Source organism: Ipomoea nil, unplaced genomic scaffold (assembly GCF_001879475.1).
Source record: "Ipomoea nil cultivar Tokyo-kokei standard unplaced genomic scaffold, Asagao_1.1 scaffold2921, whole genome shotgun sequence".
In the NCBI taxonomy this organism is placed as follows: Eukaryota; Viridiplantae; Streptophyta; class Magnoliopsida; order Solanales; family Convolvulaceae; genus Ipomoea; species Ipomoea nil.
In genome coordinates this window covers 1137022-1163834 of record NW_017619349.1, presented here as the reverse complement: position 1 = coordinate 1163834, position 26813 = coordinate 1137022, and the positions used below count along the sequence as shown (strand labels likewise).

General features: G+C 34.7%; 2 protein-coding genes and 1 long non-coding RNA gene across 3 annotated transcripts; 1 reads left to right on the top strand and 2 right to left on the bottom strand.

Annotated features, from left to right (window-relative positions):
• The first annotated feature begins 1905 nt into the window (after positions 1-1905).
• On the top strand, positions 1906-12546 carry LOC109161043 (probable pectinesterase/pectinesterase inhibitor 7). Its single transcript, XM_019309349.1, has 4 exons — positions 1906-2877; positions 3421-3518; positions 11622-12360; positions 12413-12546. Exons 1-3 carry the CDS (start codon positions 2057-2059, stop codon positions 12320-12322), a joined length of 1620 nt encoding a protein of 539 aa, XP_019164894.1. The 5' UTR covers positions 1906-2056; the 3' UTR covers positions 12323-12360; positions 12413-12546.
• LOC109161045 lies at positions 3492-25911 on the bottom strand. Its single transcript, XR_002050866.1, has 3 exons — positions 25902-25911; positions 23717-23720; positions 3492-3581 (listed from the first exon to the last, which is right to left on the bottom strand). It is a non-coding gene; the product is annotated as an uncharacterized LOC109161045 (long non-coding RNA).
• Positions 15876-23211, bottom strand: LOC109161042 (cellulose synthase A catalytic subunit 1 [UDP-forming]-like). Its single transcript, XM_019309348.1, has 14 exons — positions 22857-23211; positions 21909-22104; positions 21223-21395; positions 20950-21073; positions 20670-20856; positions 20198-20464; positions 19763-20108; positions 19372-19509; positions 19135-19260; positions 18768-18980; positions 18139-18403; positions 17744-17940; positions 17279-17629; positions 15876-16792 (listed from the first exon to the last, which is right to left on the bottom strand). The coding sequence occupies exons 1-14, from the start codon at positions 22935-22937 to the stop codon at positions 16205-16207; spliced, it is 3252 nt and encodes a 1083-aa protein (XP_019164893.1). The 5' UTR covers positions 22938-23211; the 3' UTR covers positions 15876-16204.
• Positions 25912-26813: the final 902 nt, after the last annotated feature.

The window sequence follows — 26813 nt, the reverse complement described above, 5'->3', positions numbered from 1 at the left end:
TAATTATGCTATGTGTACTTAATAAGATAGTTACTTATGTTACAAATCATAGGCACGAAGAGGAAGCAGCTAATTGACAACAAAGGTACAATTATAAGTCTTACTTAACGATAGCTTTTTATATTACCAGTAGTTAGATTACTTGAACTACCTTTTGACGTTTACCCTCCATCTTCTGAGCCTGAAAAACAGTAAAATGCAGAAATTAGTAGTTGTTAGAGTGTACCGTAGCAGTTTATATCTTAATCAAAAAATCAAAAAGGAACGAAATCACAAAAAAATTGCATAAACGGAAAAAAAAATTAAAAAATAGAGCAGATGTAGTTAGCTTTTAGGATTTTTTGGAATTAGGTGTGCTGACCAACATCTCCAAATGAACATATATAGCCGAAGAATCAAACATCAGAAACCATCTAGGGTTTCTTACTGGAGATAGAAAGTAGCGACTTTAGGGTAGAAAGCAGGAGATTTATGTTCAGATATGAAATTACTGAACATGAAACTCCGATAAACAGATTTGTATGGAGTGATTAGAAACAAAAATAGCTAAGAGCGAAACTATGGTTTACAGACCAAATCGAAGGCGGACAAGGATAAGGACATAAATAAACAGATTTTTAGCCTTATACAACAAAACATATGTCGGAAAGCATGGATTACACCATTGCGATGTCTGATCATGTTCGAACAAAGCGAGAGAGCGGCGAGGGAGGTGAAGGGTCGGCTTAGGGCTGCAAATGAAGGGTAGGGCAACCCTTTTGTTTCTAAGAAACGGGTTGGGTAGCATATCTGGGTTGGGCCCGGGTATTGGGCTTGAATTTGTTGGGTCAGGTTAGGCCTGAATGGTATGTTATAATGTTGGTCTTATTTTTAGCACTTACAATTTTTTTTGAAAATGCACTTAATTGGTCAAAAAAAATAGTCAAGGATCAAATTGATTATTTCGCTATAGTCAATGACCATTTCGGTAATTAACTCTTTATTTATTTATTTTTCCACTATATAAATTTTATAAATAATATAATTATTAAATATATGTCATTATCTGTGCGTCGCTGCACGGTAGATATACTAATTTTATTAATAGAGTTTTATTGCATGTATTATACTCCTCCCTGATATGATGGATTCTGATAAGGTTTTTTTTTTTTTTTTTTTTTTTCATGTGGATCACATACAACTATACAAGTGTCTACATAAAGTGAAAGTGCAGGCTCTGTTTGGCAGAGCTTATTTAGGAGCTTATAGCTTATTTTAAACTACTAATAAGCTATAAGCTCTATTTGGTAATGTTCCCAAAATAAGCTCCTAACTTAAAATAAGAGCTTATTTTGGAACGCTACCTTAGATAGCGTTTCAAAATAAGCTCCTAGCTTCCTAACTTATTTTCCATCTTTATCCTTATTATTTTAAAGAAATAACATAATTTACCCTTTTCAATTAAAACCCTTTTCTCTTCTCCTTTATCCCAACTTTCACCGCAAATATTATTATTATTATTATTATTATTATTATTATTATGAGATTTGCAACAATATTGCTACTTCATTATGAGATGCTAGATCATGATTATGCTAATAGTTTTATTTCAAAATGTTAATTTTTTTTAAAGACAAAAGATTAAATTTTAATATGTAAACAAACTAATTTAAAGTTTATGAAGATGTCCATTTTAGTTTTTTTACATTTATCAACTTTATCAAAAAATTAATTTTACTGAACACTTTCAATCATAATAGTTAGCTTAACAGCTCTTCAGTTTTCAACTCCGAACTTATAACTTTTCAGCTTTCAGCTCATTTTCAACTCTCAGCTCCTAATTTATAGTTTTTTAGCTAGATTTGTCAAACGGGGCTATAGTATTTTTTATATATATATATAAATAATATGTTAAATATAATACCCAAATCCCAATATCCCATCTGTGAAGTTCATTGATTTGGTTTCCCACTCTCCAAATCGGCAAATCTCATACTTATAATTGGTGTATAGTAGTAGGCTTTAGACGTCGGCCAGGGCGAATGGACATAGTTTCTTAACTTCAATTCACTCGACCATGGCGATGGCGATCTTCTTAACCCATTCTTCGCCTTCAATTTTCCAGCGCTTTCTCCTTATCATCATCCTCCTCGCGCTCTATGCTGCTTCTTCGCTTTCTTTCTCGCAGACAATTAGCTCAACCGACGCCATTTGCGACCTGACTCCCCACCCGGAGTTCTGCAAATCCCTCCTGCCTCGTAACAATTCCACAAATATAAACGATTTGGGGCGACTTTCCCTCCGCCTTGCCTTGTCCACATCCAGGAACTCTCTCAATCGCCTCAATTCATACTTCAAATCCAACGAATCCTCGATTCGAACAACGCTTTATGTCCTGCGAGATTGCCGATTCCTCCTGCGTTTGAACACTCACTTCCTCTCCGACGTCCTCCGCTCCATCAAATCGGCGAATCGCCTCCCGGAATCGGCGGCCGGCGACGCCCAATCGCTGCTCAGCGCCGTCATGAGCAACCAACAGACCTGCTGGGACCAGCTCGTCACCACGCCCTCCGCTTCCAACATTTCCGCCGAATTCTCCCCTTCGCTCTCCAACGGCTCCCTATTGTACAGCGTATCCCTCGCCCTATTCAAGCTTGGCTGGCTCGCCGGCGTTCCTCGGAACCTAATCGGAAGAAGAGATCTGGCGGTTTTCGGCGAGAAGTACGTGAAGGTGAGAGAAGCGGTGGTGGTGAATCCGGATGGAACCGGGGACTACAGCACCGTCAGCGCCGCCGTGGCGGCGGCGCCTAAGAACGGCGAAGCCGGCGGAGGGTATTACGTGATTCGCGTGGCGGCGGGGGTGTACGAAGAGTATGTTAAAATCGGGAGTAGTAAGAAGTAGGGGTGTTCATTCGGTTAACCGTTCGGTTAACCGAACCGTTTTAACCGAACCGAATTAATCGAACTTTTTTTTGCTTTAACCGTTAACCGAACCGAAATTTACTCTATCGAATTGACCGAACCGAACTTTTTTTCGGTTAATCGGTCGGTTAACCGATTAACCGAAATTTTTAACCCTAAAATTTAAAATCCATAAAATAATTCCTAAAATAATAATTCCAATTAAAATAAAATACATATCATAATAAATTCATATTATTATGTATTCTATTTGACATTTTGACTATTTTTTATTTTAGTAATTATATATTTAATATTTAATATATTATATATTATATATATATTCTAAAATTCGGTTAACCGTTCGGTTAATTCGGTTAATCGACACTTTCGAACCGAATTAACCGTTAACCGAATTTTAAGAAAACCTTTAACCATTAACCGAACCGAAATATTTCGGTTCGAAAACGGTTAACCGAATTTCGTCGGTTCGGTCGGTTAACCGAAATTTCTCCGAAATTTGCACACCCCTAGTAAGAAGTATGTGATGATGATTGGAGAAGGCATAAACAAGACAATCATTACCGGTAATCGGAGTGTTGTTGATGGATGGACTACTTTCGGCTGTGCCACATTTGGTAAGTTTTTCTTTACTAGATTCCATACAAATTTTACCATAACATTTTTTTTACTACTTCTGTCTCATTTCATATATCTAATTCAATTACTTGAGTGAAGTTATTTTGAATTCAATTTTTTTATAATGTTAAGTTTAATATTAATATATAAAATTTGTATATTTAAAAGTTACATTAAAAGTACTATAAAACACAATTTTTTAATTTTAAAGATAATTAAAAAATTAATAAATAAATAAGTTGGTTTAATTAATGAATAGTAAACAGGACATGTAAAATAGAACAGGAATATAAAATATTATTTTCTTTTTAAAATCATTGCATATATATATATATATATATATATATATATATATATATATATATATATATATATTTGAGAGGGAATAGCATTAGCTTTCTTTTATTAAAACACAAATAATAGTATTTTTCTTCCTTCCTATTTTTTCTTTTTGAAGTGTAATGAATTAGTCACCTCACACCGCGTTAAAAAAAGAGTTTTCTTATTAATTAAATATTTTTTTAAAAAAATGGATCAATTAAATGTTACCACATAATGAAGGAAAAAATTAGACAACTGCAGTCAAGTTGGTCAGAGTGTTGGCTTGGTAATCATAAGATTCTAAGTTCGACTTCCAGTGAAAGTGGTCTGTTGGCTTTCTACTAGGGTTACAACACGAGTCTTGGTTTGAACCGATCAACTATGTGCCACCTAAGTTTGCAAGTTTTTTTACCTCATTATGGTATGTGTGGACTAGGATTATAATACGGGATTTATCAAATGCATGCCATCAGATACTGACTATAGGTTTTCTCTCGTCATTTAAAAAAATTAGGAAAAAATAAGTGTAGTGGCTCTACTCTTAAAACAAATAGCTAGCAGTAAACAAATGAATTATTGATCAAGTTTGGCATATTGTAACTGGGCAACAACAATGTGAGATTATGTTCAAAGTGAACAGATTTTTTGTGCGCATCAATATTTGGTCATGTCTGTTTAAGTCATTAAATTATCGTCATTTAAATTTTTTTTTATATATATATTCTAATAAGCCGGAGTTGGAGATTTAACCTTTTGGGAGAAAAATATTTGTGAGGACAAATTAATTATTGAATGTGAATGCAATGCAAACTTCTGGCGGAGGGACACTTCTACTACCTCTCTACCTAAAAGTCAAAATAAGGAAGCTTCAATAATGAAGAATCCATGACTTTTGCACATTTGAAAATGATCCCACTACAATATCATCAATTCATCATATTTGTAATTGAGTTCTCTATATTCATATAATTTTAACTCACTTTCAATAATAATAATAATAATAATAATAATAATAATAATAATAATAATAAATGAAAAAAAGTAGCTAGTGTCACTATGTACTGTGGAGCGTTAGGTTGTGCAACCGTGTGCACCATGCAAAAACGATGTTGTTTTGATGTCCGACTTAAAAAGAAATTCAGTTTTGATTGCCATTAACGACGTTATGTTGTGCATAATTTGAACTATACATCTATAACTTCATAACTATACATTCAGAATTGCATAACTACACATCTATAACTTCATAATTATACATTCAGAATTACATAACTACACATCTATAACTTCATAACTATACATTCAGAATTGCATAACTACACATCTATAACTTCATAACTATACATTCAGAATTGCATAACTACACATCCATAATTTCATAACTATACATTCAGAATTGCATAACTACACATCCATAACTTCATAACTATACGTTCAGAATTGCAAGTATAACTACACATCCATAACTTCATAACTATACATTCATAATTGCATAACTACACATCCATAACTTTATAACTATACATTCAGAATTGCATGCATAACTGCACATCCATAACTGCATGACTATACATTCAGAATTGCATAACTACACATCCATAACTTCATAACTATACATTCAGAATGTGAAATTATAAAATTATGAATATATGTTTACGTAACTAACGGCAATCGAAAATGATTTTTTTTTTTATTTAAGTAAAACGACGCTGTTTTTGCAACAGTGTGCACCATGCATGGTGCACACGGATGCACAACATAATTTGCCATTACTTTGACTTAGGCTACTTTTGGCAGCAGGAATGACAATTTTAATCCATCTTTGCAGATATCAACCCCCCGAAATAATCTTATATTGATCGAGTTTTTTGAGTGATAATGAGTGATAAATTGGGGTGGATCTTAAATATTAAACACGTAAATAGACCAGGTTGGATGCAACTTTAACATACAATACCTGCACAAAGCCCCACACAACCCCAATATATCATTTTATATGCATCCATAGATACATATACATATACACACACAGAGGAAAAATGATCATATGAGAATTTTCTCAAGGAAGAAAACTAAGAATTAATCCCAACTTCTTCCAAAATAATAATAATAATAATAATCTCAGCCTTATATTTAAAAAAGAAAAAAATTGCACGGCTTTGATGAAATTAAAAACAATTGTGGTGATATTTTTGTAAATTTCATTAACTTTAAAGTACACTTTTCAACACTATGGAGTGCACTTTGTAATACGGGGATTTTCTTTTTCTATTGATTCGTACGGATTGGATCAAAAAAATTCTTGAATGGGGTATTCAACACCAGGGCTGAATCGAAAAAGAAATCTTTATTGGTTTTGTCTCCTGTTCTTTTTCATTATGAGGAGAATGAATATTTTTTTTCGAAGAATAAGACAAAAACGGGTCTGGATCTCTTGCGGGAATGGTTTGGGAGATCTAAAGCAAAAAATGGTGGTATTTGCTAGCAATAACATAATGGAAGCAGTCAATTAATATAGATTGATCCGAAATCTGATTCAAATCCAATATAATAGGTACATAAGAAGTGTATTGAATTGATTCTTTTTAATGAATAGATCCGATTGCAACTTCGAATATGGAATTCAAAGGGATAAAAAAGGAAAGGATACTCTCAGTCATATAACTCTAATGAAATATATGATCAAACAAGATTATGCATATATATACAAATGGAGTGCACTTTCAACACTATAGAGTGCACTTTTTAAACTATGGAGTGCACTTCTTAATAATATAACGTGTATTTCTTGATAATATTGAAAACTTTGCAACGTACACTTTGACTTTATTTGATGTTTTGGTTTTACATTTGGTTTAGAGGTTCACCTTTTATTATATTGCTTAGGTTTAGTATTTACGATTTAGGTTTTTAAATTTAGTTTTTTTCGTTGATATTTTTAAAAATTATCTAGAAATACATTATTTATATATACTCTTAAAAACTGCATAATATAGTGTTAAAAGTTGTACTGTAAAGTTGACGATAATTACAATAATACTATCATATTTTTTAAAAATTTAATATGATCTATTTAATTTTTATAGATTATAGATTTAAAGCTGATATTGACTTAGTTTTCTCATGAGAACATGTTCTCATAGTTGTGTGAGCCTATTTTATTTTTACAAATGTAAGACTAAGATTGACTTTTATTTTTGTGACTAATCATTTTAGCGCGCAATGCGTCAAGGTTTTGAACCCAATACTAAAATCATAATTTAAATTTATTAACTAAAAAATGTTTATCAACAAATAATTTTTAAATGTTATTTTAAAATCATCATAGTTATACTTGTAAAAGTTCTATAGTTTGGAAAAAGATATATTATTTTTTTGAAAACAAAAAAAAAAAGATATATTATTTGATGAATATGAAATTAAATATTATCATATTATATTACGGAGTATTATTTATGTTTATAGCGGAAAAAAGAAGAAGTAATTTTAATACGTTTGTTAATAATTTTGGGATAAAATTAATTAAATGACTAATAAATATAGTATGATTAAATAAATTGTTATAATATCACCATTTAATAAATGATCCTTAAATAGTTTTAACAAAAGACTAACGGCAGAGTTGATGTAATTTTGTCATAATAAAATGTGGAAATAAGGGTCAAATAGGTTATCGAATTGCACACAATAATGCAATTAGGCCACTGAACTTTAAAAAAAAAAAAAAAAAAAACAACAATTGGGTCCTTAAACTAACCATTTTCATGCAATTAAGCCAATTTACAGATTTTGCAAGTTAGTAACAGGTCACCCAAATTTTAAAATATATATTTTTTAATTATTATTTAAAAATAATAATTTAAAATTAAAAAATTTTATTTAAAAAAAAAAAAAAAAAAAAAAAACAAGTTTAACCGTCTCCGCCGGAGACGAGTTTCTTCGTCTCCGACCATGGAGACGAAGAAAGTTTCTTCGTCTCCACCTCGTCCCTGGCCAGAGACGAAGAGAATCTTCGTCTCCATGGCCGGAGACGAAGAGACTCTCCGTCTCCGGCCATGGAGACGAAGAGACTCTCCGTCTTCGGCCATGGAGACGAAGAAGGTTCTTCATCTCTGGCCGGAGACGAAGAAGGTTCTTCGTCTCTGGCCGGAGACGAAGTAACTTTCTTCGTCTCCATGGCCGGAGACAAAGAAACTTTCTTCGTCTACGGCAGAGCGAAGAAACCTTTTTTTTTTTAAATTTTAATTTATTATTTTTAAATAATATTTTTTTAAAAAAATATTTTAAAATTTTTAGGTGACCTGTTACTAACCTACAAAACCTATAAATTAGACTAATTGAATGAATTTTGTTAGTTTAGTTGCCTAATTGTTGTTTTTTAAAGTTCAGTGGCCTAATTGCATTATTGTGTGCAGTTCAATGGCCTATTTGACCCTTATTCCTAAAATGTGAGGTACAATATTTTAAACTTAATCTACAAATATAATAGCCATAAAATGAAGGACAAAAGGTATAACTTGGATTGACACTTATTATGTTTTTAGATGTGGTGAGTTGAAGAATCTTGAAATACGAGCTAGGTTGGAAATTGAAAAATAATGTTGTGAAAGTGGTTTCAATGTACGAAGGAGAATAAGATGTGAATTTTCTATTGTATCCCTCCAATAATAGCAGGTTTTTGAGTTTCTATCATGTTGAGACAAAACATAATGCCAGGGACCAAACGGGTCACTTTGCTCATAACTGAGAGGTAAAAAATAGATACGGTCATAACTAGGGGTGGGCATTTCGATTTTTTTAAAGGTTCGATTTGGTTTCAGTTTTTTTCGGTTTTGAAAAATGAAACCATTCAATTTCAAATTTTAGTTCGATTCAGTTTGATATAGTTCAGTTTCGGCTCGAATTTCGATTCAGTTTTAGAATTCAAACATTCCCTAACTAGTTCTCTTGCGCACATAATTATTTATTTATTTTCACTAATAATTTAAATTTGAAAATCTAAACAACAAGTCCACAATACATATTTCAAATTTCTCAATCTAAAATAAGTCCAAATTGAACCGACTTCTTCACCTGTGTCTGCCATCCGACAACAACGTCACAAACTCACAAAGAAAATTTGAAAACAAAGAACAATTGTGAAATTTTGGATTATAGAATTGGGAATTTAGTATATACATTTGGCTAAATTTGTAAATATAAAAGTGTTTGTGCATAAATAACAATTAATCTATCTCTAATTAGTATCACACTTTCCTTCATAAATAGCAAGTAGTCTATCTCTGATTAGTATTACACTTTTTCATCATAAGTATTACATTTTTATTTATATTCGACTCATCTCACGAATAAAGATTTATGAGACAATCTCACGGTAGAGTTACCGAAAAATAAAGAATTAAAAAGCTTTAATTGGGATCTTTTTGTTTTTTGAATAATACTACTGACTTTATCACAATGTAGTATATGTTCATCTGAAACTCGATCCCACAACCTCCCTTATAAGGGAGCAACTTGGTGTCATTGGACTACAAGGTTCTTGGCTAATTGAGATCTTTTAAATGACACTTATATAAATATTCTTTCAAAATTTTTAAAATAATCTACAAGCATATAAAGTCATTATTTTAAATCATGATTGAAAAAATCGCTAGGCGCCCATCGGGCTCTCGGGGATTAATCCAGCTAGGCACCCATGTATTTTTTATTTGTAAAAAATTTGTTTAATTTTTTAAGACTTGATAATTTCAAACTATATAATACTTTAATAGTTAATACTAAAATATTAAATATTAACCTAAAAAACATCTAGAGTTTGAACAATTTAGGAGTTTTCGCTCAAAACAATGTCTTTTTGAGTGAAATAACTCATTTAAAAAAGAATGGAACAATAGTTAATTGACCGACTAGGCTACTTAGTTGGTGCCTAGGCAGCCTAATCGGTGCCTAAGACGCCTAGGAGGCCTAGACGCCACTAGGCCGCCTAGCCGGCCAGCCGCCTAGCCGGCCAGCCGCCTAAACTACCGATTAATCGGTACCTAGACAGGATTTTTGCAACATTGTTTTAAATACATAAAAATTGTTAATAAACTCACTACGGCAAAGATATAAATTCATTATGCAAGTACATATAAATTCACTATCGTTGATATCATTTTCATGGACCTGCAACATTATTTTTATATACTTAAATAATATTAATAAATGCCAAAGACCTTGTTTTCAAGCGGCATGAAGTGACTCTCTGAGAGGTCATGTGGGCGGTGTTAACTCGTTAGACTTTGAGAAAATATATATGAATAGATACTACACTTAACCGGTCAATAGTACTCCAACAAAATATATATATATATATATATATATATATATATATATATATATATATATATATATATATAGGATAAATGACAGGAATGTGTAGAGGGGCAAGAGAAATGACAAAAATGTGTGCTGACTTTTTTTTTGACAAAAATATGTAAAACTCAGTTTCCAGTTGCGTTTTTGTTGTGGTCTCAGCTGTATTTTTTTTTTTCATTATTTACGTAAAACGCAACGGCCAGTTGCGTTTTTCGTATTGTATACCTTAAATGCATCGGTCAAATGCGTTTTTATGTGACGTATGGAATACGTTAAAACGCATTTGGGAGATGCGTTTTAGGTATAATCCTATAAAATACGTATAACGCAACTCCGAAATGCCGACTATTTATCGTCGCTAATCCGCGGGAATTATGTGAAAAACGCAAGAATGAATTCTATGATGAATTACGTTACAGTTTGTTTATGATTCGCCGTAGATGATGACTCCGAAAAGGATACAACGTGCCATTGTCGGCATTGTGCTCTCTGCCATTATGATTTTTTTACAGCCCTGTTTATGGTTCATATTCTGCTGAAATCGCCATGCCAGGTCACCCCAAATATGGTGGATGAATCTGGTTTTTAAGGACAGTGAAAACCTGGTTCCACTCAGGATTGGGATTGTTCTTATAGTGGCGAGTGAGCTCCCTGAAGTTCCCAATCCTCACTTCCACAAAAGGGTGAGGGGAATGATCGTTTGCCGGCAACTCCTTCTCCTTCACCCCTCTCAAGTACAGAAACTGCATTTGCTCCACCAGGTCAAACGCCGTCGCCTGCCTCTCATTCCCGCCGCCGAGCAGCGGCGCCATCTCCCGGAGCCTGAACTCTTCTTGGTCTTGAACAACGGCGTTCGGTGCCGGTGGAGCACCGCCGGCGTTTCTGTTCTGCTTCTGATTCTGCTTTCTGTTCTGGGTTTGGTTCGCCATTGTTGTTGATTATGATAACAAGAAGAGAAGAGAGGACGCACCAGTCTATATAGGAAACGATGGATTTTTTTTGAAAAATTTTGAACGATGGAATGGGAAATGATTGAAGAAAACAGAGCAGTTATCTGTGGTTTTCGCCGTTCTTCGGGGTCGCCGGAAACTGCCAGTACAAAAAAAACCAAAAAATGCAACTTACTTTTGCATTTTCGGTATAATACCTAAAACGCAAAAGTAAGTTGCTTTTTTACCTGTAATGCGTTTTACGTGTACGAATAGGTAAACGCAATCACCTCTTGCGTTTTACGGAAATACCGAAACAAAAAAAATACGCGCGGACAACACCAAAAACGCAACTCCCAAAGGAGTTTTGCATATTTTTGTCAAAAAAAAAAAGTCTACATAGTTTGTGAATTTCCCAAGTTTGACTACACATTTTAGTCATTTATCCATTTATATACCTATTATAATAATGTAACCATGCATATATATTTACAGGTCTGAGTGGAGAAGGATTTGTTGCAATAAACATGACATTCCGGAACACCGCCGGCGCAATGAAGCACCAAGCCGTGGCGGTCCGAAACAACGCCGATTTCTCGGCGTTCTACAAATGCAGCTTCGAGGCCTACCAAGACACCCTCTTCACCCACTCACTCCGCCAGTTCTACCGGGAATGCGACGTCTACGGCACCGTGGACTTCATCTTCGGCAACGCCGCCGCCGTGTTGCAGAGCTGCAACATATACCCACGCCTGCCGATGCCCGGCCAGTTCAACGCCGTGACGGCGCAGGGCAGAACGGACGTTAACCAGAACACCGGCGCTTCCTTCCACAACTGCACCGTCGCGGCCGCGGCGGACTTGGCGGCCGCCGGCAACCGCTCCTCCACGCGGACGTTCTTGGGCCGGCCCTGGAAGGAGCGGTCAAGAACGGTGTTTATGCAGACGTTTTTGGGCGGGTTGATTAGCCCGGCGGGCTGGTCCTTGTGGATCGGGGATTTTGCGTTGACCACGTTGTTTTATGCGGAGTATGAGAACACCGGGCCGGGTTCGAATACTACGGGGAGGGTTACTTGGCCGGGCTATCATCGGGCCATTAACCGAACCGATGCGGTTCAATATACTGTGTCCAATTTTATAGCCGGAAACCGGTGGATACCCGCCACCGGAGTTCCTTATGCTGCTGGCTTATTATAAGCAACTATATATATGTCTAATTTGTGTCTACAAGAAAGTTCAATTAACAAAAAACTACAAAGTTTAGTATATTTTTTTTTTTTGTGTACCTTCAAAAACTAAAAGGTTTTATAAAATTTATTTGTTTTTATCTACCTTCAAAGGCTAAACATTTTATCAAATTATTATGTGCTGGAGTATATTGTATTTGTTGGATATTTGCTTGGGGGACCAAGTTTACTATCCTGCTATCAACATTAGCTACTATACAAATATAAGTGTTGGTTTTAGGATTTTTGGGTGAGGAATGTCCAACACAATCTTAGTTGGTGAATTTACCTTTCAAAAATAGAAATAAAATAATAGTTGTAAGTGTATATGTACTTTTGGCCTGTTTTCGCCGTCCCCTCTACAACTTTGGAGGAGACCTTTTATAGGGATGGGATCCCCTTTGGAAAATTAAAAGCTTTTACAATTGGCAAATTATTGTGTGGACCATGTTATGTGGACCATAACAAAAAGTACATTTTTAATATATTAAATGTATATTATTTTTGTATTGAATGTACATTATACAATATAATGTACACTCAGAACAAAAATTATGTACATCCCCTAAATACAATGTACATTATTTTTGTACTGAATGTACATTATTTTACAGTAGACAAAATATGGTCCATACAATAATGATTGTTTACAATTAAGGGCCATAATGGACCTTCATTAACGAGGAAGCCGTTGGGCTGCCGTTATTGGGCCTCCCCAACGGCTTGTTTGACCGGACCTTTTAATAGGTCTCTTAAATGCTAACGACTACTTCTGAGCTGACCGCCCACTTGTGCCGACCCTGCTCGCGCCGACTTCTGAGTCGAGCCGACCCCTCGGTTTAGCTCATATCTATTTTTGGACCTCTCTTCCTCTGAGCTTGATTTCTTTTCTTCTTGGGCCCTAAGCCCATGGGGTCCACACCCCATCAATAAGAAAATAGAGTTGTGCCTTGTTATTATCTATAACTTGTTGACATGCAAAATGATGTGGTAAATACTTTTGGGTACGTCGGAGGGGGAGCGGTATGCCCTGGACCCGTGTCCACCATGTGCATGGTGGACACGCTGTACATTCATAATTTCTATATTGTAGATTCATAATTTCTATACTATAGATTCATAAAATTTATAATGTAGATTCATAATTTCTGTACTGTAAATTCATAATTTCTATACTGTAGATTCATAATTTTTATACTATAGATTCATAAAATTTATAATGTAGATTTATAATTTCTATACGTACTGCACACATAATTTCTGTACTGTAGATTCATAATTTGATAACTATGTGTTCATAATTTGATAACTATACAATTTAGAAATTATGAATCTACATTACATAAATTATGAATCTATATTACAGAAATTATGAATGTGCAGTATAGAAATTATGAATCTACATTGTAGAAATTATGAATCTACAATATAGCAATTATGAATGTAGAGTGTGTCCACCATTCACATAGTGGACACGGGTCCATAGCATAATTTGCCGTCGGAGGGTGGTTTCAGACTGTATAATGTATATGTTGGAGGGTGGTTTCAGATTGTCCATTTATTAGAGTACGATCGGGATCAAGAGTCAGTTTTGAATGAATCAATCCTTATGATAAGGGGTACACAAGGTCATCCCCGAGAGAGAGAACATGTGAATCTACATTACAGAAATTATGAATCTATATTACAGAAATTATAATGTGCAGTATAGAAATTATGAATCTACAGTTTAGAAATTATGAATCTACAATATAGAAATTAAGAATGTATAGCGTGTCCACCATTCACATGGTGGACACGGGTCCATAGCATAATTTGTCGTCGGAGGGTGGTTTCAGACTGTATAATGTATATGTCGGAGGGTGGTTTCAGATTGTCCAATTATTAGAGTACGATCGGGATCAAGGGTCAATTTTGAATGAATCAATCCTTATGATAAGGGGTACACAAGGTCATCCCCGCGAGAGAGAACCTGTATACTATATAATTCAACATCTTTCTCAAAAGCTATAGTGGTGTAAATCTCCTTCTTTTTGTCTTTCCACCTCTATTTTTTAACTTAATTAAATGAGTCTATTTTAAAAAATCAATTTCTCATTCACCAATTATACATTTTGAGCGTACAATATATCGAATCTCTTTGTCTCCCTACAAAGAACTCGAATTCATCCTGACCTGACTCAAATCAAAAGTGAACCCTACATATATTTGCATCATAAAATAACCACTTACAATGTTATTTTAGCTATTTTTCCAACATAGCGAACAAACACCAAATTTTTTTGAACGATGAATGTATGATCTTTGCCTCACTTCACAAACCCCCACATGAACTCATGAAAGCAATCAATCTTAGATGAAGGAATAATCAATTCAATGAGCCCGCACGATTGCACAAGCAACTCAATTGGTTCTTAGGTAATATATTATGGACAAAGACGTATGATCAAATCTTGACAATTATAGTATAGAAATTTCATCCAGTCTGGTGGGTCTTTAGGCATTGGTCATCCCACTTAATAAGCAGTTAAGTTACCGTATTTACTTATACACTATCCTATAAAGTTGAGGTGTTGGAGTCCAGTGATTTTCACCTTTTGTGGGTAACTAGATAAGGAAGGAATGCAATGAGAATGTGAAGAATCACCACTAACCAAGCTCGAGTTATGTTATTGTATTTTTTTATTTTTTTTTTCAAATAGTTGAGACTTTTTTTTTTTTTTTTTTGAAAACCAAATAGTTGAGACTTGAGAGTGTGTAAAAGTGTAAAATATATCTCATTATTATTTTTTTCTTTTATTCGAATTTGTTGTTTTGTAGGCAAGGGTATATTGGAGATTAAAAATTATGAACATTTTCCCTCAAAAGTTTATAGACAATCAAAATGTTTAAAATAACTTTACATGGAATTTTATTGTTATATTTCCAAAATAAATTCTAACATATACCATATAGAAGTAATCGTGGGAGTATTGACCTGGAAATTTAAAATTGCTCCATATCCAAAATTAGTTAAGGATAGACCATTTACTTCCACTCAACCAACACTCCCAAGTTATAGAAATATGCACTTGACAATACAAATCACATTTGAACATTTTTGTTAACTTTTATTAAAATACCATCTTACTTAGTTATAATTAATTTCAAATTTAGTCCTCTAACTATTATTCATTTTCAATTTTAATCATTGACTTTTAAAACTACCAAATTTAGTCCTTAAGCATTAAATCCTTTCCAATTTTAATCCACCATTAATTTTTCCTCATGTGAATCATTAATATTAACGAAAATATTAAGCCTATTAGAATACAAAAATTAGAGCTTTGTTTTTCAAACTATAAAAAAACAATTTGTGTAATCGTCATAACTTTTCAATCTTATCTTTAATATTAATGATTCACACAAGGAAAAGCTAATAGTGAATTACAATTGGAAAAGATTCAATACTTAAAAGGATTAAATTTAATAGTTTTAAAAATTAACTGACTAAAATTAAAAAATGAGTAATAGTCAGAGGACTAAAAGAACGTAAATAAATTACTATGTTTATTTCATTGAAGGTGTATCTGAAGCTGCTGCCATGAATACATACATGTTTCTCAACAAGGAATAACCAACCTGTAAGAATACTTTACACTAAAAAATGTAACAAATTGAGGTCCATCATTCACACCTACACTTTCTTGCAAAGAGACATGATACAACAGTACAATAATTTTAACTATAAGGCAATCCCGCGTGCAATTTCGCACCTCGGTTTGGTTTCTTGCCTATATACATGAGGGTGCACGCGGTGTTTAGTGCGGGCTTGGTGATTGCAGACAACTTCGTCTAACGAAAAATGGGCAACTTAGCAGTTGATGCCACATTGACCTCCAGCGGCCGCTTTGGCGCTGTCGGAGGTGAAGGGGTCGATTCGCACCCATAGCAACGAGAAGATGGATGCGAGAAGTATGGACCAGACGATGACGATAGTAGGAGTGCGGTTCTGCCTGCCCAATAGACCTTTGAGGAAAGGATACAAGTGCACGATCACCCAAATGGCGAAGAACAGTCTCCCGAATAGAGGGCCCCACGACTGGTACCCGCTGTTTATGGCGAACGAGACGCCCGCCACTATGCCTACTAGGTTGACTATGAGGACTGTGGTTGGGGGAATGAGAAGGGACGTCCATTTGAACACGTAAAGCTCGGCGAAATCTCCGTCTTCATCGGACGCCTTTGAAGTGACGGTGAAATTGGTATCAATCCCGGCAAGTACTTTTAGAAGACCTTGGAAGACGGCAAAAAGATGAGCAGACGTGCCACCGATAACCCAGAACTGTTCGTTTCTCCACCAATCCTCGATACTCACACCGCTCCACCGAAGCTCCAATATACCAGTGGCAAAAATGGAGATGAAGAGAAGAATGAACCACGCGCTAGCATAGTTGCTTATCTGCAGAAAACCGATTAGATGTTTATTCAAGATTCTAGAGACGTTTATTGGTGCCATTAACTAGCACCCAGAAATAGGGGTGTAAATGAGCCGAGCAGCTCGGCCAAAGCTCGATTCGAGCTCAAGCCGAACTCGAGCCTCTGCTCGCTTTGTAATCGAGCCGAGCTCGAGCTCAAATGTTTTAGGCCCGTGGCTCGTCAAGCCGCCCGCGAGCCATATATATATATATATATATATATATATATATATATATATATATATATATATATATATATATATATATATATATATATATATATATATATATATATATATATACACACGAGTCGCTTGGTCAAAGCTCGGTCAACTTCGAGCTCGAGCTTCAATTTTCTAGTTCGATCGAGCTCGAGCCTACCTATTGTTTATTGAGCTCGAGTTTGGCTCAGCTCGTTTACACCCCTACCTAGAAACAGGAAGCGATGGAAATGAAAATTTTTCACATACCTCGGGAACAATAAATTTCCCCGTGAGGAGACAGATAGCGGGGAGAATGCAGTATGCGAGCAACGGAATGGAGGTGATAGGATAAACAATGGTGTTAATGTACGCTATTCGTTCCAAGAGTTTCAGTTTTCCATTGTAGCCATACCATATAGGGCAATGGCGACTGAGGAGAATTTCGATGGACCCCAAGGCCCACCGAAGCACTTGGTTCAAACGATCCGAAAGATTGATAGGAGCAGACCCTTTAAACGCTGGGCGAGTAGGCATACAATAGATCGAAATCCATCCTCTCGCATGCATCTTAAATCCCGTCAAGATATCCTCAGTGACAGACCCATAGATCCATCCAATCTGTGATTATAACGGAAAACATAACCCATTCAATTCGCATTTCATATCACGCACACATGCATATTCCAATAGGAGCAAATAGTAAGAATTTCGAGTATCGTCATTATGCCATACCTCTTTTCCCCATTCAGTCTTGTCCTCGTACCCACAGCTAATGACATGGATTGCTTCTTTCAAAAGGGTTGCGGGATTAGTCGATTGCGGGATGCCCCCCTGTTCCATAAAGGTAGCAGCAATAAAAACCGGAGACTGCCCAAACCGCTTCTCTAAGCTCTTCTGAGACATGAGAAGAGACTTCTCTTCATCATATCCTGCATATCACATCAAAGGAAAGCAAAATGACACAACCTTTCATTCTTATTGCCAGTATCATCTACAGAAAAGGTTTTACGAGCTGTTGAAAGCTACGAAACAAAGGGCACACTATGCATAATAGTAGAAATTCATCTTTAAATGTTATCAAGTGAGTGAGAATTAGGTAAGTGAAACGCATTATTATGAAGGCATACCTTCCACACCGTCTTCAGCGTCTTCGACATTGAAAATAGGAATGGTAGATTCGGTTCTTTTAGCTGCTCTCTTTTTATCAATATAATTCTTGCTACCACTCCTTCCCTTCTTTCTTGAGCCGCAACAGCTCTTCACAATAATGTTTGGCTCCAAGTCAGCTTCGGTTAAGACCGGATCATAACCATATAAAGCCTGCCTGTTAAAACAACACCCAGTTCCCACGTATACGGGACCCTGAAGGCCATCCAGCCCCCTCAAGTTGATCTGAGAAAGAGGTATATACGCAATGAGCACTCTTGATAGTACAAACAGAAAAATTACCAATTACCTAAATAGATATGATACTGTAACCAGTTTGATCGGCGTGAGTGGCCGTGCACTCTCAAGTCTCATCCCTTAAGAGAGGTCGGGAATTCGAACCCCCTCTCGTATGGAAAAAACAACCTGGCCAGCACTTTGCCCCTTAATTGGGCCGGGCCGGGCCGGTGCGAATGGGGATTAGTTTGAGTATGGTACGGGCTTAAAGGTGCCTCCTACAGTTAGTGTCTGCTCAGGACACCTCATGGTCTGACCCAAAAAAAAAAAAAAGAATAGATACGATACTGTATAAATTTTAAGAGAGACCTACATCAAAGAACACAATGTTGCGGTTGGCATATCTATCGTGCAAGTCAATGCCATCAAACCTCTGAGGGAATTGAACATAGCACGTCTTCCTTCCTAGAGCAGGATCCATCATGAAACACATGGCTTCTCTAAGTGCTTTGCTGTTGTTAAAGTAGTGATCACAATCAACGTTCAAAAGATACGCTCCATTGGTGAGGACAGCAGAAACTCGAATCTGCAGAAAATCAGAAAACCCCATTGCAAGTTTAAAAAATGAAGATGTGATACGTTGTTATATTGCCTCTTTTACACCAAAACCACTTTTGGGAAAACTAAAATCATATCATTATCCAATATCAATCAATCAATACGAAGTATCCATTGCCTACCAAAGCATTCATAGCTCCAGCCTTTTTGTGGTGTTGGAATCCTGGCCTCTTCTCACGAGAAACATAAACCAGCCGAGGAAGTTCATTTCCATCTGTATCAAGCCCACCACTGTGACCCAAGAAGACCTGTTAATCCAAGGATATGTGCAAATAAGACACCTCTTCACAAATGTTAATAAAACACACACACACGTAAGCAAAGGATAAAATAAAACTAAAGATATACTAATAAAATACCTGGATCATTCCCGGATGATCCCTCGGGTTGTTTCCAGGCCAAGCGGTACCATCTTGCATTGTCCAACCCTCTTCAGGCATTTTTTGTGCTTTTGCAACAAGTGCATTGACCCGTATCTTGAATTCATCATATTCCCTCTATAAAATAAACCTTTCAGAATATAATAACTGAAAAAAATTTGGGCAGAACTGTCTCATATAGATAAATCTCTATTGTGCTTTGCCAGGTTTTAATTCATAAAACTTTCCAAATCATCTGAACTTACACATTAAATTGTTATAGCAATCAAGTTCTGCTCGATTGTTCTTGTAATTCGGACAAAAATTAGGCAGATGTTAAGCACACTATTGTTACCGCATTAATGAGATAATACTAGGCTTATCATTTTACCTTCATTGCCCTACGCTCTTTCACAAATGAAGGCAGAATCTTGTCCTTCAAATAATCAATCTTCCGAGAGAAATAGAATTCAGGAGCCCGAGGCTCAATATTAAACTTCTTGCAGAATGGCACCCATTTCCTTGCAAACTCTGCCGTTTCAGAGAGGGCTTCAAATGTCAACATTGCTGAACCATCATCAGAAACATAGCACGAGACCTTGTCTACAGGGTAATCCACAGAAAGGATTGATAGCACTGTGTTCGCTGTGATAAGAGGAGGCTCTTTCATAGGATCCACAGTACTGACAAACACATCCACTGGTGCTAACTGAGAAGGCTCCCCCTCCCGATCATATCTGACGGATTGATAAACAAGATTAGTATAATACCATATCTATGCCCAACAGGCAAATGGGAGTGGGATTTATGTCATTTTTGAAACTACCTTAAAGCGAGCCTGTCTAGATAGGTCTCACGATTGATGGGTGACCATTTTGGGAACTGATCCAAAAGCCAAGATAAGGCGAACCAAACCTCACAGATAACTGATACCAGCCACAAAGGATAGGCATCATTCACAGGGTGAGTCAGCCGGTATTGCAAGAAAAAACCCAAGATGATCAACCGAAGTATAATTACAACCCGGTAAGGGGTAACGTGAGAAGAAGGGATAGGAATCACACGACTTAAAGGTTGGCGATCATCATCAGCCCTGTTACAAGTTGAAGCAAATGTGAGAATAGACAAGCAAACTACATACATTTAAGTATCATGATAATTGATAACATTGAAAAGATGTCCTTGTTGCTGCCCAAAATCGTTCCCCACTTAAACTTACATTATTTATGTGTTTCTCTCTCATGCAATTTTATGGCTTCTGTTTCCCAATTAATATTGAAAGACAATTAGAAACTCACATTTGTAGCTCGTCTCCATTTGACCCTGTCCCTTCAATGTCTCCTTTCCCTTCCATGTATCTGTTGGTTATTTGAGTCATATTTTTGTCCTGTTTAAGTTTCCAACCTTCAACTCTCTCTTTCCAGTCAACGCTACCAAGTCCATAAGAATTCAAGTCCTTTGAAGGGTCCACAATTCTGACGGGAACTGCAGAGTATATCCTCTTCAGGAGTTTTGCAAGGAAAAAAGAATAGAAAGAGTCACAGATTTACCGTAGAGGTATTGAAGTGAACCAAATACCTGGCTGCCTTGGATCAAGGTACGGTAAGGAGTGACCATGCTTATCTCCAGGACCCAAAGGTCCCGACATACTTCTTACAGATTGAGTATCCGGTGTTGCACTTAGAGGGATTTCACCAGAGATCTAAAAACATGGCCATGTATAGATAAGCAGAAAGCGCAAATCAAAGACGACTAAGGAGTTCTATTAAAATAAGAAAGTACTAATATATTTGAAACAGCCATGCAAAACATGAATGAAGAGCTGATGACACAGGGTTCATCCTCACTTACTGGCTGCCCATTTGTCAGAAGAGGGATTGGTTGATGTCTAGAGGATGAGGAGAGATCAGCATCTTCTCCCTGCCACTTGTGTATGCCCTTGCCATTTCCTTCACCATAATTGAACTCATTGTTGAGGTCATCAACATCATCCTCATCATCATCACCATCAACTTGTGGGCTCCCTAATAGTACCCAAAAAAAAAAAAAAAAAGTTCAGCAGATGATTATGATAATAATATCATCATTGTTGTTAAGGCGTCGCCTAGGTGTTCAGTCGGTGGAGACCGGTCGCCTAACGAGCTCTCCTCGCCTTAAAATAAAAAAACTCCTACTAATATGTAGACCCATGACCTTTGGTCTGGCTCTGATACCAAATTGAAGCATGTGCTCCATCTCAACTAAAAGCCTAAGCTGATAGTTGGATTGCACATTAATGGCTATATGCTCAACATGTATATATATATATATATATATATATATATATATATATATATATATATATATATATATATATATATATATATATATATATATATATATATATATATATATATATATATATTCCTCATCGCCAAGTTGTCGCCTAGGCGGTCAGGTGGCATCTCGCCTTGAAAGTCCACCTTAACAACAATGAATATCATAATGAAATATGTGTGTGTGTGTGTGTGTATAACATTTTATCCAACTAGACTAACCTTTATGCCTCTTGTATCTGGTCTTGCACTGGGGGCACACTTGATTCCCATCTTTGCGCTCATACTCATAACAAGACCGACAAACAGGAAAGGCGCACTCATTACAAGCAACAAATATATCACCATTAGCAGTAACCCCAAGAGTATCACCACAAATCTGACATATCTGACTATCCAAATTCTTCAAAGGCTTTGGCTGTATTTGACACAAGCAATGATACACCAATCACGCATTTAAAAGATCCACCAATATATTCACTACGCTACTAAAATACCAAATCAGGCTTTGATCAGCGCATTCAGCTACTACAAATTATCAAATCAGTGTGACATAGTAAGCCCACCCTCACAATGCTCTCCGAATCGAAACCAAAGGTCTTTGGAAGCACATACAAATAGGAAGACAAAAGTTACTATGTCAAAGATCTTAAAAAGGAGAAGAATTTTGCATTCAATCAGAAAATGGCAGATAATGGGTGAATTTTCAAAAGCATAATTTAACTCTCCCCAATCAACAACTGTAACATGAGCTCTAATTAACTCAGTGAAAGAATTTAAATCAATAAACATCAAGACTAAAAGATCTATCTAGCATTATCAAAATGTGCAGTTCAGAAAACATTACCTCAACTACACTCTCTAGACACAAATTAACATTAAAAAAAAAAAAAACAAAATAAAAACAAGTGAAGATAACAATAGAAAATGAAAGACAAAGAACAAATGAAAAGGTCAAACATCAAAATAAAACAATATGCACTTCCTTAAACTGTTAGAACACTCCAGCTAGATCATAATAACACCTTTTTACTCAAAATTTTATTTGTTAAAAATTCAATCTTTAGCTCAGGACTCACTCCTACTTCAGACATTCAGATCTAAGCATCAAAAAATATATACCAAAAAAGTAAATAAGAATTTCAAGAATGTAAAAGCCCAGCTCATTACCGCACTATCAGAATCATGGCGGATTCGAACCAGCTCATTCCGCTTGTGCGATCCAGCAACCAACCCAGCACTTGCCTCCATTTCTTCTTCAAGAAACAGAGGATTTCTACAGTATTATTACAACAATTTCTGATAACTACTGCAATGTGGAAGCAAATTCGTGGGAAAAAAATATTTTTTTATTGGGGTTTAATAATAAATAAAAGATAAAAGATAGATCTTGGAAAATGAGAAGAAATTCAGGAATGTAGAATTGAAGTGGAGTGCTGGGCATAGTTGTTGCACCGACACCGTCGGTTACCGTAAATTGACTATCAACATCAGATTGCATACTCATACTGTGCACTCAATGCAATGCAATGTTGTCAATCATTCTGAATTTCTGGCTTGGGCCAGCTCATTTTGGTCTGTCATTGGCCCATTTTCTCTTTGGATTGTGTTGATTTAAGAGTAGTTCTTTTGAGAATTTTCTTTTTATGTGCAAAAGAGAGAGTGAGGTGGAGTGAAGAGAAAGCAATCATTATGACATTATGCAATGTCAAAATGACATCGTTTGAGGGTGTAGCTGAGTGGAAGGGACTCATCAATTTTTAATTAAATGTCAATGAATTAATCTTTAGCTTTGTATATAGAGCAATTTTAAATATCCAGGCCAATTATCTCACCTAAAAAGAAACGGCAGTCATTATGTCTGTTATATTTTGCAGTGTGCTTAGTTTTTTTAGTGATATTGTAATGAATCGTATGTATAAAATGGAATTGAATAAAGAGAGAGGTTACTATATGGACCATAACAGAAACTTTTGTCTACCATGGTTAATGGAAAATTTTCAAATGATGTCATTTTTTACTCAGTCTACGCTGCTACGTGGACCACAGTATACATATAAATTTGCCAAAAGAAAGGAAGATAGAGAATACAATTATTTTGAGGAAGTTGGGGCTCATTTACTAATGAAAACTGTTTTCTGTTTTATGTTTTTTGTTTTCTAATTTTTCAGTTTTCATTCTTAATTTTCAATTATTATTTTCTGTTTATACCAAGTGGCTTGTGGTCCACTAGTACCCGGTTGCTCCCTTAAGTGTGAGGTGAATAGGTGATAGGTTTGAACATCAATTGAGGGAAGTAGTGTGTATATGTAGGGTATCCCCTTCCTTATAATTAAATAAAAAAAATCTATTTTCTTTTTATAAAACTTATTTACTAACACTTATTTTTTTAATTTATTTTTTAGATTAACGCTATAAAATTAACACAAGTTTAATTTAGAGTGATTTTAGACCTTATATTTAAAATATTTTAAAATACATTTGGTTTAAATAGAATAAATATAATTTTTTTCTTTTAATTCCAATATATGTAAGATTTTTACATTTGATATCCTAACCAAATTTATATCCGTATATAACATAACTAAAAATATATCCAAACCAATAACCTATTAAGTTCACCTAAATTTTAGTTTGGATAACATTAATATTTTTTGAGTTAATATTTAAAATATTTTTGGATATATTCATTTGAATGACATGTATATAAATATATAATTTTTAGTTTGAATTCTAATATAGTAATATATGTGAAATTTTAATATCCAATATTCGGATCAAACTTGTATTACAATATAACATAACTAAAAATATCAGAACTAATAATTAATTTAATTCAATCAAAATATAAAACTTTGTATAGAGTTCAATTTTAAATTTTGATAATGTGAATAACGTATAACTTTAAGCATAAATAAATAAATTATGTTTAAATAAGTAATGCAAATAGAAAATATAGAAGATGGTACGTGATAAGTAAAATAATCTAATAATGAATGTAATCATACTAATGAATAAATATGTAAGTAGATAATGGTGAGAATGTGATTATTATAGTGACATATAACAAAATAAAAGGTATATGATTATGTTTTACATTTAGAAAACAATTTTTAATAGTTTTTCAATTTTCTAGAAAACTGGAAAATTGTTTCTTGTTTTCAAAATAGAAAACTATACTAGTAAATATATTTTTTGTTTTATGTTATCCAATTTCCTAATTTTCTAAAAAATTGGAGAAATTTTCCAATTAGTGGGCCCTAAAAAAAAATCAACGTGCACCAACGTAACTATACTAGAAAATAAAAAATTGAAAAAGAGTGGAGTAAATAAATTACATCACCCTTAAACCACTATAATTATTAAACCAAGTAATTAGTTAATTTGTTAGAAAAATTGAAGAAGAGTGGAGTAAATAAATTACATCGCCCTTAAACCAAGTAATTAGTTAATTTGTTAGAAATAGAAAGTGGTGGTGTGTGGCATTGTTGTACGTGGATAATGGATTAGCCATACTCGGTTCGCTCCGAGAAGCACAGAAGCTGGCCCAAAGGGAATCTTCACTTGTGGAATCCAACCCGGGTTATCTCGAAATTTTCCCCCACAAAGAGAGCTCATTTGCCACTTGTGCTACCCTGTTGGGTTAAATTTTAACTTTGTTAATTACTCTTCTTTCATTATAAATAGGGTGTACTCATGCATTTTATTAATCAAGCAATCAAGTTCTTTTATCTTTTCATTCCTTTGTATTCCTCTCTCTTTCTCTCAATATATATATATATATATATATATATATATATATATATATATATATATATATATATATATATATATATTATATTTAATATATCTTATAGAGATATTATATTTAATATATTTAACAATAAGAAATAATATTGTAGGTACATAAAAAATAATAATGTAGGTTTATAAAAATTGCACCAATAAATTATTACTTAAATATATTATTCTCATTTTTAAAATAAATAAATCAATATAAAAAAAGTTTGTTAAAAATATCTTGTTGAAATATTTAAAACGATATTTATATTGATAAAATTTTCAATATATCATTTTATTAAGTTGTGAATATGAACATACAATAATAATTTTATGAATATATAATGATTTTGTGTAGACCATAAATAAATTAATGTAAATTTTAACAAACTTATTAAATGATAGACCAAAAACATCACTTTACTAGAAATTAACAGCATAAAACTGATAATGAATATGTTACTACGGCCTATAATTTAGGGATCAAAATTTTAATTATTTCAAAATATCCTTATCAACTCTCTATAATGAAATTGGAATTTGAAGCTTATGGATGGATATGATATAAAATTAGAAATCATGGAGAAACGACAACCGTCAATTAACAAATTAATCATTGAACTTTAGACCCAGGACAACTAATTTTACAAATGTACGTAAGACATGTTTCTGTCGGAGTAATATAATAACAAATTAAATTGGTTTGAGTGGACTTGCTTTTGAAAAAGCAAATTAATTAGAGCAATATGTAGTACTTGATCTCGGTACGGTGTTTAAGGGATTTTTATAAGTGTGATTATGAAAGAGAATATGGGAGGAGAGAAAAAAAATGAATAAAATTAATTTTAGAAAAAAAAAAAAAAAAAGGTATTTGTCCGGCGCACTGTCAGCGCCTGACGCGCTCGTTGGGCGCACTTGTGACAGCCACGCAAGGCTGTCACAAGTTGTCCAAAATGAGTGTGGGACCCACTATACTGACATTATTTCCTCTCTTGCAAAGGAATTTCAATCCTCTTTCTCTTCACTCTCTCTCTGCCAACATGGTTATTATTTTCTTAATAACTTTGCATTCTCCACTGATGGTAATGCTCTTATAAGCCTAACGGAACAACCCTTACTAACTAAATAAATTAAACTAGCTTGCACGGGCTTAACTCACTAGTTCAGTAGACACTATTTGAGAGAAGAGACTAATATTCAAGCCTCGATAGCGACACTGTGAGGATTATGTTCAAAGTGGGCAGATCCCTTGTACGCATCGGCATCTGCCCTGTCTACTGAACCATTGAGTAACCGTGATTTACATCATCACAAATGCTATGTCGGGCCGAGGTATGGAGGGCCCTT

What these genes read in the sequence shown, in the direction of transcription:
- LOC109161042 (XM_019309348.1), bottom strand. Translation starts at nt 22,937, where the DNA reads ATGGAGGCAAGTGCTGGGTTGGTTGCTGGATCGCACAAGCGGAATGAG. An exon ending in CTGGAGCTATGAATGCTTTG is followed by an intron (nt 18,981 to 19,134) that starts GTAGGCAATGGA and finishes GATTTTCTGCAG; the next exon opens with ATTCGAGTTTCTGCTGTCCT. An exon ending in GGAAATTTATTGTTCCCGAG is followed by an intron (nt 16,793 to 17,278) that starts GTATGTGAAAAA and finishes GGTTTTCTGCAG; the next exon opens with ATAAGCAACTATGCTAGCGC.
- LOC109161043 (XM_019309349.1), top strand. Translation starts at nt 2,057, where the DNA reads ATGGCGATGGCGATCTTCTTAACCCATTCTTCGCCTTCAATTTTCCAG. An exon ending in AAAATCGGGAGTAGTAAGAA is followed by an intron (nt 2,878 to 3,420) that starts GTAGGGGTGTTC and finishes CCCTAGTAAGAA; the next exon opens with GTATGTGATGATGATTGGAG. An exon ending in TTTCGGCTGTGCCACATTTG is followed by an intron (nt 3,519 to 11,621) that starts GTAAGTTTTTCT and finishes ATATATTTACAG; the next exon opens with GTCTGAGTGGAGAAGGATTT.